Source organism: Geotrypetes seraphini, chromosome 4, assembly GCF_902459505.1.
Source record: "Geotrypetes seraphini chromosome 4, aGeoSer1.1, whole genome shotgun sequence".
Classification (NCBI taxonomy): domain Eukaryota; kingdom Metazoa; phylum Chordata; class Amphibia; order Gymnophiona; family Dermophiidae; genus Geotrypetes; species Geotrypetes seraphini.
This window is the reverse complement of record NC_047087.1, coordinates 7,841,089-7,859,790: the sequence shown is the minus strand read 5'-3', so window position 1 is coordinate 7,859,790 and position 18,702 is coordinate 7,841,089. Positions and strand designations below refer to the sequence as shown.

Below are 18,702 nucleotides of genomic sequence, written 5' to 3'. Positions count from 1 at the left end.
TATGCAACAAAAGGATGTACCGTAGCTTGTGAATTTTCCCAGTGAAAGCCTTGGGCGGCATCCTGTACAACAAATGAGTAATTTTCAGCGAAATCCATCAAAACGATCATTTCCGTTTCTTTTAAGCCTGTCTTCAACATCTTCAAATATTCACTTTGATGTTTTGAAATGAAATGGTGGCTTGTCAACTTCCAAATCTTGCTTGCAAGTCTTTCAATAAAGTTGTCCATGGTTAGTACGCTTGTTTCTAATGTTTCACGGTCAGCGTGAACCCATTGCTTAAATTCTATTGATTCTTCTGGATCTAAATCCTTGAATATTTCTTCCAGGTATGCTATTAGTGCTTCTTCACCAGGGCAGTTTTGACATCGTTGTAGCATACAGTTCTTGACATTTAGGTCGCACACAGTTTTTTCCATAAGAACTTTGTAGTTCTCTTTGACATTGGCGCCTTGTAGCATGAGCTTTACATTTTGATGTCGTGCAGACACACACGGAGTGTGCACCTGATGCACCAACGGTTACACACCACTTTGGCCTGAGCTCACAGAATTTGGAAAAACCAATTTCAGTTCCGTATTTGTTACAGTACGCCACGTACAGCTCTTTTAAATTACACAACAGCAGCCGCTTTTGCTTTTGTACTTTTAAACCATTGAGGCGGACTGAAATGCAATCTTTTTTGCCAGGACATATTCTGCTGAATTCATCGTTTTCGTAAAAATCTTGAACTCTATTTGCAATTTCTTTTGGAAGGGACTTGCCAATTTTTGCATCAGGTACAGAATAAATGCCTTTCTCTTTCTTTACTTTTTGGGCTGTTCTGACCATGCGCTCTGAAACGCCAAACTTCATTGCTGTTTCCTTTATTGACCAACTTTTTGGGGCCATCGTCAATAATTGAACTTTCATTGACCTGTTGGATATTGCAATTTTCGTTTTCATTTCTTCAATGAGGTCAGTGTAATCTTCACATAACTTGCATTATCCTAGGACAAGCAGGCAGCATATTCTTAACGTATGGGTGACGTCACCGACGGAGCCCCGGTACGGACACTTTTAACTAGAAAGTTCTAGTTGACCGCACCGCGCATGCGCGGGTGCCTTCCCGCTCGACAGAGGAGAGCGTGGTCCCCAGTTTCTTCGTTTCCGCGGAGCGAAGAAGACGCATGTGCTTTCAACGGCTGTTGAAATTTTCTACTTTGCCTTCCCGCTCGCAATTTTCTTCCTTTTTTGCTTTTTTCCCTTCGGGTTTCTTTTTCGTCTAAAAAAAAAAAAAATTATTTAATTTGTCTTTTCCTTTATTTTTCTGGCTGGCCCCGGCGGGGCCTGTTGCCAACATACAGGCCTCCGGGTTTGATTTTGCGGAGGCCGTGTTTCCATTCATGCCCCCTCAGCCGGGTTTTAAGAAGTGCCAGCGGTGTGCACGCCCGATCTCTCTCACTGACCCGCACAATTGGTGCTTACAGTGCCTGGGTCCAGAGCATCGGGCTGACACCTGCACCCGCTGTGCTACTCTTAAAAAACGTACGTTAAAAAATAGGCAGATCCAGCAGAACATTCTTTTTGGCACCGGATCTGCCATGGAGTCTGCCACACCATCGACGGCGCCGCTAAAGTCGGCACCGACTACCTCCACACTGCCTGATCCTTCCTCGGGGTCGATGGCGTCAGGTAAGCCGGCTAAGAAGCCTTCCACTTCCCTTGAGCGCCCTCCTGCCACGGCAGCAACACCAGTCCTCCCAGCATCCAGCCGACCCCGTAAACGCTCCGCCCCGATTTCGGTGAGTGTCTCGTCATCAGCCTCCTCATCGCCGGGGCGTAGAGCAGCACCTATGGTACCGAAAAAGAAAAAAACGGTACCGGTGCCTCCTCTGGACGACCGCATTGCGGCCATACTCCAAACTCAATTACAGGAGCAGCTACAGCAACAACTACAGCACCTGTTGCCAACAATATTGGCCCCGCTCCTTCCGGTACCGGACCGGCCCGAGCCTCGCACCATACCACCGGAGTCGACTCCTTCGGTACCATTAAACACGTCCATGCCGGTGCTCGCGGCGGAACCCATCAACCCTCTCGTGCAACTGCACTCTGATGCCGATCCTCTTCGACATCGGGACCGTCGACAAGCTGACTGGGATCGGCAGCGCTCCTCTTCCCCCGGTACCGTCTCCATGCGTTCTGGCAAATCTCTCTCTAAGACTCGCCACGCAGAACCATCCACACCACCGTCCCGTCCTATACACACCGACGTCAGGGACTCGGACCTCTGGGAAGAATCCCAACCCGGTACCGACGATGAGGCTTCTTCAACCGACGAGGAGCCCTCCACAATCGATACCGGTTCCAAGCCTGAACAATCCTCGTTCACCAAATTTCTTCGGGAAATGTCAGCGGCTCTCTCTATCCCATTAGAATCTGACTCTAAGAAGTCACAGGCTTTCTTAGATGCCCTAGACTTCGAGCAACCCCCCAAAGAATTCCTAAAGTTACCCGTCCACAACATCTTACGGGAAACTTTCTACAAGAATTGGGAGAACCCTCTCTCGGTACCGGGGGCCCCTAGAAAACTGGATAGTCTCTACAGGGTCATCCCTATCCCGGGGTTTGACAAACCCCATGAATCTCTTCTTGTCGAATCCACCTTGAAGAAAACCCAGGGATCCAGTATTTATGCTTCTACCCCTCCTGGCAGAGAGGGCAAAACGATGGATAAATTTGGCAAGCGCCTTTATCAAAATTCAATGCTTGCAAACAGAGCCAATAATTACACCTTTCACTTCTCCTTCTCCTTCTACATGAAGCATCTGGTTCAACAACTCTCTTCATTACAAAAGTATCTTCCTGAACGTAAGGTCCTTCTTTTCCAACAACACATTTCCAGTCTGCTTCAACTCCGCAAATTCATGGTACGCTCTATTTATGATTCTTTCGAGCTCACCTCTCGAGCTTCGGCCATGGCGGTTGCCATGAGATGTCTGGCCTGGCTGAGAGTTTCCGACCTCGATGTTAACCACCAAGACCGCCTGGCTAACGCACCTTGTCTTGGTGATGAACTTTTCGGAGAGTCCCTAGACTCTACCACCCAGAAACTCTCTGCTCACGAGACCAGGTGGGATACTCTCATCAAACCAAAGAAGAAGACTCCGCCTGCTCGCCCCTATAGACAGCAGTCTTCATACCAACGCAGATTCTCAGCCAGACCTCTTCAGCCACCTCCGCAACAACCTCGCCGACCTCGTCAGCAACAGCAAACTCAGGCTCGTTCCCAATCTCATCAACCTGCCAAGCCTCTCCCTCAGTCAAAACCTTCTCAGCCCTTTTGACTCCTTTCTCCAGGGCATAGCCAGTCTCTCACCAACGTTACCTCTTCCTCAACCTTCCTCAACCTTTGCAGGACGCCTGCAACTTTTTCTCAGCCGTTGGGAGGTCATCACGTCAGACCAGTGGGTCCTTACCATCATTCGCCACAGCTACTCTCTCAACTTCCAGACTCTTCCACCAGACAATCCTCCCGTAGAGTCTGCTTCTCACTCCTCTCAAACCCTCCTCCTTCTCAAGGAGGTTCAATCCCTCCTTCTTCTCAATGCCATCGAAGAAGTCCCCCAAGACCAAAGGGGTCAGGGATTCTACTCCCGCTACTTCCTGGTACCCAAGAAGACAGGAGACCTACGTCCCATCCTCGATCTCAGGGACCTCAACAAGTGTCTGGTCAAGGAAAAGTTCAGAATGCTCTCCCTGGCCACGCTTTACCCTCTTCTCTCTCAACACGACTGGCTATGTTCCCTAGACCTCAAGGAGGCCTACACTCACATTCCAATCAATCAGACTTCACGTCGCTACCTCCGGTTTCAGATACAGCACCATCACTACCAGTACAAAGTGCTACCCTTTGGCCTCGCATCATCGCCCAGGGTGTTCACCAAGTGCCTTATTGTGGTGGCGGCTTTCCTCAGGTCTCACAACCTCCAGGTGTTCCCCTACTTGGACGATTGGTTGGTGAAAGCACCTCCGTCCCGCTTGTGCTACAAGCCACTCAACACACCATCTCTTTCCTCCATCTTCTGGGGTTCGAGATCAACTACCCCAAGTCGCATCTGCTTCCCACACAGCGACTTCAGTTCATTGGAGCAGTTCTCGACACCACTCTGATGAGGGCGTTTCTCCCCTCCGACCGTCAACAGACCCTGCTCCTTCATCACTCCATCCCTGCTCGGCAGATGATGGTCCTCCTGGGCCACATGGCTTCCACGGTCCATGTGCTCCCTCTGGCACGACTCCACCTCAGAACACCTCAGTGGGCTCTAGCCAACCAATGGTCTCAGACCACGGACCTTCTTTCTCATCCCATCTCTGTGACATCGTCTCTTCAGCGATCTCTTCAATGGTGGTTGAACTCCTCCAATCTTTCCAGGGGTCTGCTTTTTCATCTACCCCCTCACTCCATGGTCATCACCACGGATGCCTCCCCCTACGCATGGGGAGTCCACCTGGGAGAACTTCGCACACAGGGTCTCTGGACCCCTCAGGAACGTCAACATCATATCAACTTCCTGGAACTCAGGGTCATGTTCTATGCACTCAAAGCTTTCCAACACCTTCTCTACCCTCAGGTTCTTCTCCTGTGCACAGACAACCAAGTCGCCATGTATTACATAAACAAGCAAGGCAGCACCGGTTCTCCCCTCCTCTGTCAGGAGGCCATCCGCATATGGACCTGGGCTACGGCCCGCAATCTCTTCCTCAAGGCTGTCTACATCCAGGGCGAACAGAACTCCCTGGCCGACAATCTCAGCCGCATCCTTCAACCTCACGAGTGGACTCTGGATCCGACCACACTCCACTCCATCTTTGATCGGTGGGGCACTCCTCAGGTGGACCTCTTTGCAGCTCCTCACAACCATCAACTGCCCTTTTTCTGTTCCAGACTCTACTCTCCTCATCGTCTGGCCCCGGATGCGTTCCTGCTCAACTGGACGGGTCGGTTTCTCTATGCCTTCCCTCCACTTCCTCTGATGTTGCGGACGTTGTTCAAACTCCGCAGAGACAATGCCACCATGATTCTCATCGCTTCTAGGTGGCCTCGCCAACACTGGTTCTCTCTCCTGCTCCAGCTCAGCTCCAGGGAGCCCATTCCTCTTCCTGTGTTTCCTACTCTACTTACGTAGCAGCATCAGTCTCTACTACATCCCAATCTGTCCTCGCTCCACCTGACAGCTTGGTTTCTCTCGGGCTGACCTCTCCACAGAATCTGTCTCAGCCTGTCCGTCGCATTTTGGATGCCTCCAGGAAACCGGCCACCCTCCAATGTTACCATCAGAAGTGGACAAGGTTCTCCTCTTGGTGTCTATTGCATCACCACGATCCCACCTCATTGGCAGTGGAAACTATACTGGACTATTTGCTCTCTCTGTCCGACGCTGGCCTCAAGTCTACCTCCATCAGAGTCCACCTCAGTGCCATCACTGCGTTCCATGAGCCTATCCTCGGAAAACCTCTTACGGCTCATCCCCTGGTTTCCCGGTTCATGAGAGGCCTCTTCAATGTCAAACCACCTCTGAAGCCTCCTCCAGTCGTCTGGGACCTGAATGTGGTTTTGTCAACCCTCGTGAAACCTCCGTTTGAGCCTCTTGCCACTACTTCACTCAAATTTCTGACATGGAAGGTGCTTTTCCTCATTGCCATCACCTCTGCCAGGAGGGTTAGTGAGCTGCATGCACTGGTTGCTGACCCACCTTTCACTGTTTTTCACCATGACAAGGTGGTTCTGCGCACCCATCCTAAGTTCCTTCCCAAGGTGGTCTCGGACTTTCACCTCAACCAGTCCATTGTTTTGCCTGTCTTTTTTCCCAAACCCCACTCTCATCCTGGGGAACAGGTGCTGCATACGCTGGACTGTAAGCGTGCCCTTGCTTACTATCTTGATTGCACCAGGGCTCACCGCTCGTCCCCTCAGCTCTTTCTATCTTTCGACCCTAACCGTTTAGGTCGCCCTGTCTCTAAACGGACGCTTTCTAACTGGCTTGCTGCCTGCATTGCCTTCTGTTATGCTCGGGCCGGTCTTTCGCTGGAAGGTGCTGTCACGGCCCACAGAGTCAGAGCTATGGCTGCTTCCGTGGCTTTCCTCCGTTCCACGCCCATTGAGGAAATCTGCAAGGCTGCCACTTGGTCCTCAGTTCACACGTTCACTACTCACTACTGTCTGGATGCCTTCTCCAGTCGGGATGGACTCTTCGGCCAATCTGTGTTACAAAATTTATTTTCCTAATGGCCAACCATCCCTCCTCCCTCTCTGTTAGCTTGGAGGTCACCCATACGTTAAGAATATGCTGCCTGCTTGTCCTGGGATAAAGCACAGTTACTTACCGTAACAGGTGTTATCCAGGGACAGCAGGCAGATATTCTTAGGACCCGCCCTCCTCCCCGGGTTGACTTCTTAGCTGGCTTATCTTAACTGGGGACCACGCTCTCCTCCGTCGAGCGGGAAGGCACCCGCACATGCACGGTGCGGTCAACTAGAACTTTCTAGTTAAAAGTGTCCGTACCGGGGCTCCATCGGTGACGTCACCCATACGTTAAGAATATCTGCCTGCTGTCCCTGGATAACACCTGTTACGGTAAGCAACTGTGCTTTCTACAGACTGACGAGACGGCCTAACTTCTTCAGCTGAAACTCCGGCAGCAGATGTAATCTTCTTGGCTATCACATTTTGCACACGTTCAATTTTTCGTATCACATAGCCGGCTTTATCTCTACTAGCTAACCTTCGAATTTTCAATGGAGAGGTTCCTAAAGCAGTCAAGCTTTGATCAACTACATTGGAGATGCTGATATCAAAATCGTCTGAAGATGAAGATGCTGCAGTAGCTTCACTCATTGAAACGTATTGGGCTTTGCATCTACTGCAAAGTTTCTGACCTGGCTTGATATTTATTTTTGCCACTTTTCTAAAATCATTAGACATGGCAAGATCGACTTTTAACAATCCACTTTGAACAATGTGATTTTTCTTTTCAAATGGATTACAACACGATGTTTGCTTTAATTCGTATTTGTCGAGATACTTTGCTTTGTGGTGGAGGCAGATTTGGTCTTTATCCATCAGTTCAACTTCAGAGCGCCGAGTGATAAGCAATTTTTCATCGGTTGACAAATTAGGTAAAAAAATGAGCCCACATTTTTTAGAATAAAATGTGCCGTCATGACACTTTGACAATTTTTGCCCAATGGCACAGTCTGGCAGAAAAGGATTATTATTAGTCGATTCGTTGGCATCCATTTTAAACTGAATTAATAATAATGTGGATCTGAAAAAGAAAACAAGTTGTAATTTGTGATCTGCATGCAACAAAATTATCACCTCAATTTCTAGTTAGGAATAATCATTAATTAAGAACACCATAATTGTACCCAAAGCTTGAGTAAAAATAAAAAGGGAAAAACAGTGTGAAAAGTGACATAATTGTAAGTTGAAACGTAGGCCGTTGCCATGGTGACATCTCCCAACTTTGTCCCCCTTTTTCGGGCATTGTTAACCTGCGTTGAAAAATGAAGCCCACTTTTCTAGGGGGTTTGAAATATGCTCTTTCTAATGAGACTGATTTGAAAGAGTTTCTGAAAGGTATTTTTCTGTAAAAGCAGGCTGAAAATACCCTATTTTTGGCCTTTTTACACAAATTAGCAACTTTACACTTAATTTGTAAACTAATGGAAAGAGCTTGGAGGTTGAAATTGTACTTTTGAAAACAACGTTGTACTGAGACATTATGCGCCAAATTTCGCATTTATTACTCAATTATTGTGGGAGCTAAGTAATGTCAAACTTTGACTTTTTTTGGAGCACTAATTTTTTCGGCCAAGTTTACTGTAATTCAGCCATTCACTCAGTGCTCGACAAAAATTATTATTGGTAGCACTGAATAGAGCTCCAAAAGTTGTGCAGGGTAGCTAAGTTTCAGTTTTTTTGGAAACATAGCTCGTGAGATATTGTGTCTCAAAGTTGTCAGAATGTCACTGTCGTACTGTATGTCATTGCAGTATGGGGTCAAACAAATGGCTATATCTCCACGAATATTCCACAGGCGAAACTAAAACTTTACCAAAGTTCGTTTGATACATGTGGGACTTTGTGCATAAAGTTTTATCAAAATCCGTGATGGTCATGCAGAGAGCCCTTGATCACTTGACATGGAATAACCCATTTCCTATTGGTGATCTGCACGGGGTAGGAGCGTAGTAAGATCGTTCCTGCCCCGAAAACCCGCTAGACCACCAGGGAAGGCGGGAGGGAGGTGAGGGTGGGTCAGAGCCGGATATTCGTGGTATTTCCCTATTCGTGGTCTGGCTCTGCCCCTATCCCCCGCGAATAATGAGGGAGAAGTGTTCGAACCCTTTCAAAGATCTAAATATGTCCCATATTAGGTAGGCCAGTTTTACAAAATAGAGATGCTTTTAACCTTTTTAAGAAGTCTAAATTTCCTCTTAATTGGACAGGTAAGGTGTTCCAAAATGACCCCATTGAAAATTCTCATTGATTTCAGTTTTAAAACCTTAGGAAAACAAAACAGCAAAGTGTTATGAGTATATTTACACCGTGAAATAAGAAGCTCAGGAGCATCTCCTATTAGTACTTTAAATAGTTGTTCCTGCAACCAGCATAGGGTGGAATACAAAGCTTTTACCGAGTCTTATCTGCTGCATTCGGAACCAATTGCAGTTGATATATAGGGAATTAAAACAATATTGCAATAACCTAATCTTGACAGTATCAAAGATTGAACAAAGAGCCTAAAGGCTGAGAAACTAAAATATTTCCATACCATTTATTTTTAAAGTAAAGAGCTAATTCATCAGCTGAAGATGTGACCACAACTAGCAATAACTGAATTTACATCTGTTAAATAATTCAGTCATGACAACAATTTCTTAATTCTTAGGTTATCCTAATTTTTGATTGAAACTGAATATCTGTCCCAGTGACAGCGTCTCCTCTAGGAACAGATCCACAGAATAGAAAAGTTCAAGATTAAGCTGTATTGGTGTAGGTAGAATATAAGAAGTGGTTAAAGTAGAGTAGCGTCCAGTTACATTATGCAGTTCAAACCTTCCGGCAAGTGGAAGAATTGCTGACTCCAGAGGGGCAGAAAGAGCAGTAAGGTATAACCAAAACACCATGGAGCGAGTGTGGCACAGTGGTTAGAGCAACAGCCTCAGTACTCTGAAGTTGTAGGTTCAAACCCTGCACTGCTCCCTGCAACCCTGAATCCCTCCATTGCCCCAGATAGATTGTGAGCCCACCAGAACAGTACTTGTAAAACTACAGAAAAGGCGGTATTCAAGTCCCAATCCCTTTCCCTTCCCATGCCTGCGAACAAACCACACCCATTCACTGACCAAACATGTTGCACAGAACTAGGGATAGGTCCATTCTTCCAATAATACCCCCATTAATGGATTTCTGCTTGTCCTAAAGTTAACTGTTGCATGAATAAGATTTACTGTATTTTCGCGGATATAACGCGCACCTGTGTAAAACGCGCACAGGGGTATAGCGCGCAGAAATCACGATGATATGTACCAAAACTTTTCTATACCGCGCTCAGGCATATAACGCGCATGATGCCCGACGCTCCTTTCGCCCGCCCTGACTTTCCGTGCGCTGTCCCGACTCTCCGTTCACCCCCCCTGACTTCCGTGCACTGTCCCCCCTTGAAGGTCTGTCCCCATCCTGAAAGCCTGATGCCCCCCCCCCGACGTCCGATACATCCCCCCCCCCGGCAGGACCACTCGCACCCTCACCCCGAAGGACTGCCGACTCCCCAACAATATCGGGCCAGGAGGGAGCCCAAACCCTCCTGGCCACGGCGACCCCCTAACCCCACCCCGCACTACATTACGGGCAGGAGGGATCCCAGGCCCTCCTGCCCTCGACGCAAACCCCCCCCCCCCCCCCAACGACCGCCCCCCCCCAAGAACCTCCGCCCGTCCCCCAGCCGACCCGTGACCCCCCTGGCCGACCCCCACGACCCCCCCACCCCCCTTCCCCGTACCTTTGGAAGTTGGCCGGACAGACGGGAGCCAAACCCGCCTGTCCGGCAGGCAGCCAACGAAGGAATGAGGCCGGATTGGCCCATCCGTCCTAAAGCTCCGCCTACTGGTGGGGCCTAAGGCGCGTGGGCCAATCAGAATAGGCCCTGGAGCCTTAGGTCCCACCTGGGGGCGCGGCCTGAGGCACATGGGCCAAACCCGACCATGTGTCTCAGGCCGTGCCCCCAGGTGGGACCTAAGGCTCCAGGGCCTATTCTGATTGGCCCACGCGCCTTAGGCCCCACCAGTAGGCGGAGCTTTAGGACGGATGGGCCAATCCAGCCTCATTCCTTCGTTGGCTGCCTGCCGGACAGGCGGGTTTGGCTCCCGTCTGTCCGGCCAACTTCCAAAGGTACGGGGAAGGGGGGTGGGGGGGTCGTGGGGGTCGGCCAGGGGGGTCGCGGGTCGGCTGGGGGGGCGGTCGGAGGTTCTTGGGGGGGGGGCGGTCGTTGGAGGGAGGGGGGTTTGCGTCGAGGGCAGGAGGGCCTGGGATCCCTCCTGCCCGTAATGTAGTGCGGGGTGGGGGTAGGGGGTCGCCGTGGCCAGGAGGGTTTGGGCTCCCTCCTGGCCCGATATTGTCGGGAAGTCGGCGGTCCTTCGGGGGGGGGGGGGGGATGTATCGGACGTCGGGGAGTCGGCCGGGCAAGAGGGCTTGGGCTCCCTCTTGCTCCGATCGTGGATGCGGGTGCGGGTGGGAGCGCGTGTGAGCGGTCGTTCGGGGTGGGGGTGCGTGCGGTCCTGCTGGGGGGGGTGAATCGGGCGTCGGGCGGGGTGGGAACTATGTTTAAAAACTTTTCTATACCGCGCTCAGGCATATAACGCGCGAGGGGTATGCGCGGTAGGTAAAATCGCGTATAACGCGCGCGTTATATCCGCGAAAATACGGTAATGCAGCTGCAGTGTTTGGTAGCTCTCTGGGCATGAATCTTCCTCTAACACGTCTGATTCCATTTGCTTAGGTCTACAAGAAGGAGAAAGCCCGCATAATCACAGAGGAAGAGAAGAACTTCAAGGCTTTTGCCAGCCTACGCATGGCTCGTGCAAATGCTCGTCTCTTTGGAATTAGGGCCAAGAGAGCCAAAGAGGCAGCTGAACAGGATGTGGAAAAGAAGAAGTGAAAATGTTTTCTGGAACTTTCAATAAAAAGCGAGAATATGAAAGACAATTGCATGAGTGGTTTAATTACACCAAGGAGAAACCTATAATTGAGCTCTTGTCATTGATTCAGTGAATCCCTGACCTTACATGCTATTTTTGGAAGGATTTGGGTGTGATGCTTGGTATTGATTTAATGCTTGCCCTAGATGGAGTTGGAGTGAAATTGTTAGGCCACGATTGTCAGACTTAGCCAGCTGTGCTAAGGACTTTCTCCCAGTTTGTGCAAAAAGGTTTTCAGATGTCACATTTTTGATTTTCATTCCCTCCATATTCTCATAATCTCACAACTTTTCTCTAAAATGGATTACTGTCATGTCACTCTTATAGTCACTTAATTTGATATTGAGGTAAGCCTGCAACTTTTACAAAATACTATTCAGTGCTAAAAGTTCTGATCAGATCACACCTTTGCTAAAGAAACTTCATTAGATCCTGGTAAGATTTTGTTTCTAATTCCGATTACTTACACTAACTCATCATGCTATTTTGAGTGTCGCCATCTTATCTTGCAAATTTAATTACATCATTAAATTTAGCCTGTTTGGTCATTATCAATTCTCCCATCATCTCGTGCACATTTGGAGTCTTAGTCAGGCTACTTTTATCTCTCCCTTTTACTTTGGAATGCTCTATCAAAGAAGAGTCATTCAAAAATTTTAAGGTCAGATGGGATAAAAATCAGGCGAGTGCTTCTGTTGAATGTTAACTTTTCATATTTGGTTTTATTATGAATGCTCACCACTCTGGCTTGTATTTTCAATAATGGTGGGTTCTGTCTCTGGCAGTTTTAAAGGCCCAGTTAAAAGCCCACCTATTGGAGAGTGCCTTGAGTACTGCATCCCCCCCAACCCTATATGTCATGTCTGTCCGAGTTAGATTGTAAGCTCTTCTGAGCAGGGACAGTCTATATATAAATGTCAAATGCCTTTCAGCGCTTTATTTTGGGCTGCAACCCATCCCAGAAAGAAAAAAAAAAAAAGACTTGGAACACTTCAAGACTCAGACAAGTTTGGATTTTAGAAAATAAACTAGCGTGATCAATGCTAGTAGTGTTTTCATTACTGTTTAAGAATATCTGCAAAAGACACAAGAGCTTTTGATTCTATGTTTTCTGTGGGACCTCAGAGCAGGGCTGATGCCCATTTATTTATGTAATAAGCCTTTTATCCCAGGACAAGCAGGCAGCATATTCTTAACGCATGGGTGACGTCACCGACGGAGCCCCGGTACGGACCTTTTTAACTAGAAAGTTCTAGTTGGCCGCACCGCGCATGCGTGAGTGCCTTCCCGCCCGACGGAGGAGAGCATGGTCCCCAGTTTCTTCGTTTCTGCGGAGCAAAGAAGATGCATGTGCTTTCAACGGCCGTTGAAAAGCTAGTTTCTGCCTTCCCGCTCGCGTAATTTTTCGTTTTTCTTCTAATTTTTCGTTTTGGATTCCCTATTTTTACTTACAAAAAAAAACAAAACTCGTCCAGTTTTCTTTATTTTTTCAGGCCGGCCCCGGCGGGGCCTGTTGCCACCATACAGGCCTCCGGATTCGATTTTGCAGAGGCCGTGTTTCCCTTCATGCCCCCTCAACCGGGCTTTAAGAAGTGCCAGCGGTGTGCACGCCCGATCTCTCTCACCGACCCGACAAGTTTGGATTTTAGAAAATAAACTAGTGTGATCAATGCTAGTAGTGTTTTCATTACTGTTTAAGAATATCTGCAAAAGACACAAGAGCTTTTGATTCTATGTTTTCTGTGGGACCTCAGAGCAGGGCTGATGCCCATTTATTTATGTAATAAGCCTTATGCTGAGAAAAGACTCGAGCTAAATCCAAATCCTTTTTAGCTGTCCAAAGATTCCTTTCAATTCAGAGGGAACTTCTGTGCATTTATAACAGGAAAGTATTTAAATGTCTCATCTCTTGCCTTTTAAGTGACTGCCTCCCAGTTCCAGGATCCAACTCAAATGAGCTTTGTGCTTAGGTATCATCGACTCATATTTGAGTCCTAGCAACTTGATGAATTACAGATCTAAAAAGAATTTGGTTTTCTTTAGCATCCCTCCAGACCGACACCAGCAGAATCAATTTGTTAGTTCTTCTGGCGGTCCATGGCACCCATAAAATCCTTCTCCAGTACCAAAGCTCAGATGAGTCAATCTTTCTGTAGTGTCAGCTTTCACATCTGTAATTAACCACTGAGACAAGTCTGGTCTTCATTTGGGGTGTTATGTCCTTGCTTTTAAATACTTTGGCGAGAGACTTCATGGAAAAGCAATCGAGTGCTATTTGGAGTATTTTTTCCCTACTGGTTAGTTCTTTGTTTACGAAAGAGCCCAGGAGATTGAAATCCTCTACAACTTCTATTTTGACGCCTTCAAGCTCAAAATCTTCATCATTTTCCATGTTCATGATCTATGTTTATGTTCAGTTCTAATCTCATGTTATGGCTTTTGGCTTTGACTTTTCCCAGTAGATACAACGCTCATCACCAACAGCAAAGACAACATGCTATATCATCTGCATAGCACAGGTTGTTAATATTTCAGCCACCAACTTTGAAACACTAATTCCAAAATTACTTTTCTGAAGATGGCTTTGCTGTAAGGTGACAAGATGCATGCATCCCCACGCCACGTTTCTTGCTGCAACTTCTTGATTTTTATAGAGGCTCTTTATCAACTGAGTTATGTGTTTGGGCATTCCGATTTGTGCTAGAGTTCGCCATAGTTTATCGTGATCCACACAGTGAAAAGCTTTGCAGAAGTCAATGAAGCAAAAATATAAGAGCTTTTGGTATTCTTTGCTCTTTTCCAATATCCATATAACATTGACAGTAATGTCTCTTGTTCCTTGACCTATTCTGAAACCAGCTTGAACTTCGTGTAGTTCTTGCTCAGTGTATGATTGTAGCCATCATTGTATTTTCAGCAATATTTTGCTGACATGTGGAATTAATGCAGTTCTGTAGTTAGTCCTTGGCCTCACCTTTCTTCGGCATAGGTTTGAACAGTGATCTCCAATCAGTTGGCCATGATTTTTCCTTCCAAATCTGTTGACAATAGTCGAGTGAGGGCTATAATAGCACCTTCTGAGCCTTTGATTTATTCAATGGGAATACTGTTGATACCAGATGGTGACTTGTTTACTGATAAAGCTTTAATTGCTGCTATGACTTCTTTTAAAATATCTGGTTCTTCTTTGGCATTGATTTCCAATGTTATCCTCATTGCCTTTTTTGTATAAATTTTCTATTTATTCTTTCCATCTCTTTTTAATGCTTTCTGGATCATTCAATATCATTCCATTTGCATCTTTAAGCATCTCCAGTCGAGGTTGGAATTTTTGCCACAATCTCTTAACATCCTAATATGTTAATCTGGTTTTGCCAATTACATATTCCAGTTCAATTTTCTGACAAATATCTTAATTGCCAAACTTGTTGTTGAAACACTTGGTTTGTTTGTGATACTTTTTCTCTTATTACTGAAAAGCTTTGCTTATTGTCTTTGTTCTGCTACTTTTCTGGTTTCTTCTGATATCCAAGGCGATTTCTTGGCTTGCTTTCTTTTTTTGGGCTCTCTATCTTCTGTATCAAGAAAGGCATATCTTTTGTCAAGTTTTATTCATTATGGTGGAATATTATCAGTCATTTGTGGCGGTCTCTAATGATTCTTCTGGCAAAGCTTTACTTTGATCTTGCATGTCAGAGGCTCATGGTTTAGTCCTTGCAGTCAAAATTGCAGATTTTCATCTCTGTCCTATGCAGATGTCAATTTGATTTCAATACATGCCATTTGGAGAGGTCCACATGTACTGGTGATGTTTGTGGGAGTTGGAAATGCATATTCATGATTGACAGTTGGTTCGTTTTGTAAAACTGTACTAAGTTTTATCACCAGCTTCATTTCTTTTCCCTATGCCATGCTTTCGAACCACTGCATCTTTAGGTGTACTTCCTACTTTTGCATTGAAGTCCCCCATAATGATCAGTAGATCGTATTACATTTTTAAGTTTGTAGAATAATTCTAAATTCTCATCTTCTACATCTGTCACTGGAGCATATACTTGGCTCAAGGTGACATTGATCAGTTTTCCCTGTAGATGGATTGACGTGACTTTCACTGTCAACGTCATACTTTAGTACCATCTTTGAAAGCTTATTGTTGAGGATGAATGCCATGCCATTTTTCCTATGTGTTTCATGGTCAGAGTAGCAGAGCCAGTACTTTGATTAAAAATGGCCCTATCCATTTGAATTCACTGTTGCTGTCAAATCAGTTTTGTTTTTTCCACTTGGTCTTTAACAGCTTCCAATTTTCCTTAATCATGCTTAAATGTTGCATGTTCTTATGTTAGGAATATCTTTACAGCTTCTTATCTCCCTTTTCTATCCAGCAACATCAGTAAGGGGACTTTTCCCTTGCGCAGGGAAAATTGAAAAGCTCAGCCAGGACATCTCTCAATTCCCGAAGTACCCTGAGGTGTAGATTATCCGGGCCCATAGCTTTGTTTACTTTTAGCTTTGATAGCTCGTGGTAGGCATTGCTCATGATAAATTCAAGATCCCGGAATGGGTCCTCCGAGCACCCCTTTGTCTGTAGCTGAGGTCCGTATCCTGGCGCTTCGCAGGTGAAGACCGAGCAGAAGTAGTTATTGAGTAGTTCTGCTTTGTCTGAATCCGAGTCTACGAAGTTACCGTCGGGTTTCTTCAGGCGCACAATACTGCTTGTGGTTTTTTTTTCTGTCGCTAACGTACTTAAAAAAGGATTTATCCCCCTTTTTAACCTGTTTTGCTTTACTTTCTTCCATCCGGAGTTTGGCTTCCCTGACTGCCGTTTTAACATTTTTAGATTTCGTCAGATAGTTTTCTTTAGCTTCCGGTCGTTGTGATTGTATGTTATGAATGCTTTTTTCTTTTGCTTTACTAGTTCTGAGATCTCCGCAGAGAACCACTGTGGTCTATTTTTTCTGCGCCGTTTGCTCACGGTTTTTATGTATATGTTGGTTGCTGCTTGCAGGGTTGATTTCAGAGCCGACCATAGTACCTCCACACTGTCCTTCGTGCTTTGGTTTTGCAGCTCTATGTAGACATAGTCTCCCATGCACTGAAAGTTAGCTCCTTTAAAGTTTAGGACCTTAGCCGACGTAGATGTTGAGAGTAAAACCCCCCTCGAGACCCCAGGAGTGAACACGGAACCTCCTGCCGCCATCACATAAATTCTAACATAAAGTGCTAACATAAATTCAGGAGGAAAAGACTCCCGGTGGCCCCAAGGGACTCCCTGCCCCAGCAGGGGACCCTGACATACTTTGCCTCTGTATTTCCGGAACAGGGTGAAGGTCACCTGAGGTAACTGAAATGAATGAGGAGGTTCCTGCTGAAATTGGACCTGAAACCACCAAAATCGGAGCTTCTGCGGCCTGTCGTGTCTGAAAAGCCATTCGTAAGGCCTATACCAGTCTACAAGCTAACAAAAAGAAAATTAGCAGGTAGGAACCTAATTTCTCCTTATTGTTCGGCTACAACATGTCTTCTATGGCTCTTATGGGAGATCTGCATTTCCAAGGCCTGTTACTCAGCACTGTTGCTCTCATTTAACATAAAGTTACGTAAAGCAGCCGTTTCACCATCTGCCAATTAAAATATTAAATACTGCCATAATATAAAATTACAAGGGATAATAATAATAATAACAGTTTATATACCGCAGTACCGTTAAGTTCTATGCGGTTTACAAAAGATTAGTGAAGTACAATTTGAGTTAACTTAAGGGATGTGGGAACAATAGGGAGAAAGGGCAGGAACACCGTTAGAGAGGGGAAAGAGGAGTGGTATTTCAGGAATAGGTGGGTTTTGAGGCGTTTCCTGAATACCTCATAAGTGGTGGGCAATAGGAGTTGTTCTAGGTTTTTGCCCCATAGAGCTGCTTGATGTGAGAGAAGATGCTCATGGTGTTTTTTTAGTTTGCAACCTCTAACCGGGGGAGAAACGAAGTGCAAGTGGGAGCTTCTCTTGTGTCTGTTGGCTGAGAAGGAGAAGAGGTCAGTGAAATATTTAGGGGTTAGACCGTATAAAAACTAAAATAGAGGTAGGCGAACTTAAACTTTACACGAGCTTCCATCGGCAGCCAGTGTAGCTGTTTGAAGTATGGCGTCATATGATCAAACTTCTTTAGACCGAAGATTAGTCTGACCACAGTGTTTTGCATTAGTTGTAAGCGTCGCATATTCTTTTGGGGGATTGCTAAGTAAGCGATGTTACAGTAGTCGAGTTGACTTAATACGAGGGATTGTACCAGGATTCTGAAGGTAGAGTTATCAAAGTATTTTTTAATAGATTTGAGTTTCCAGAGGGTGAAAAAACCCTTTTTGATTAAGGAGTCCACCTGGTCTTTCATGGTGAGGCATTGGTCCAGAGTTACACCCAGTATTTTAATGGTGGGCTGTATGGGGTAGTTATGTTTGTTGATGTCTAGTGGAGTTTTGGTGTCAAGAGGGCGCAGTGAAGCGACAAAGAATTTTGTCTTCTCTGTATTGAGCTTGAGTTTGAAGTCTGTCATCCAATGCTCCATCAAGTTTATGGCTTCTGATGCTTTTGGAATTGTTTCCGAGATGGAGTTGGAAAATGGGATAATGATCGTAAAGTCATCAGCGTAACTGAATAATTTTATCCCCAGCTGGGTTAATTGAACGCTCAGTGAGGTCATGTAGATATTGAAAAGCAGAGGGGATAGTGGGGACCCTTGCGGAACGCCGGATGGGTTGCTCCAGGTGTTGGAGAGATCATTGTTGAAGCGAACCTGATCGGTGCGGGATGAAAGGAAATCATGAAACCAGTTTAGCACTTCACCTCTGATGCCAATAGCGTCTAGACACTGTAGCATGTTCGCATGGTCTACAAGGTCAAAGGCAGAGCTCATGTCGAATTGCATGATCAGGGCATTGAGGCCTTTGCTTAAAAGTAGATGCAAGTAATCTAAGATGGCCGCAATTGCCGTTTCTGTGCTGAAAAGCGGTCTAAAGCCGGATTGAGTCTCATGAAGGAGTGAGAACTGGTCCAGATATTCCATTAATTGGGAGTGTACCAGCCCCTCTATGATCTTTACAATGAGTGGTATGGAAGCAATTGGTCTGTAGTTGGTAACTAGGGCTGACGATTCTTTGCTATTTTTTAGGATAGGGGTTATTATGTGGCCTTTGTTGGGGAATTTTCCGTTTTTCAGGTTATGGGCTAAGTAATGCAGTAGAGATAGTTTAAATTCAAGTAGTGCCGCTTTCATGATTTCCGGGGGACATGAGTCCAGGAAGCAGTATGATTTGGAGTATTTGTTGTATAATTTGGTATAGTTATTCCAATCTATGTCTTGAAATGAATCCCAGAACATGTCTGCAGGGGTTTCATTTCCTTGTATGTTAGCTATATGGTGATCACTAGGTTCTTTTGTTGAGCAATTGTTTCTTAGT

The 18,702-nt window shown here is 46.1% G+C and overlaps 1 protein-coding gene across 2 annotated transcripts in view; it reads left to right on the top strand.

Annotated features, from left to right (window-relative positions):
• Positions 1 to 11,353, top strand: part of RPL13 (ribosomal protein L13) — a 41,606-nt gene extending 30,253 nt beyond the window's left edge. The window contains exon 6 of one of the 2 annotated variants that reach the window (XM_033942736.1): positions 11,050 to 11,353. In XM_033942736.1, coding sequence (XP_033798627.1) covers positions 11,050 to 11,208 — 159 coding nt within the window. In that variant the 3' untranslated portion in view covers positions 11,209 to 11,353. The remainder of the gene's footprint in view (positions 1 to 11,049) is intronic. The other variant, XM_033942737.1, reaches the window with a different exon arrangement.
• Positions 11,354 to 18,702: the final 7,349 nt, after the last annotated feature.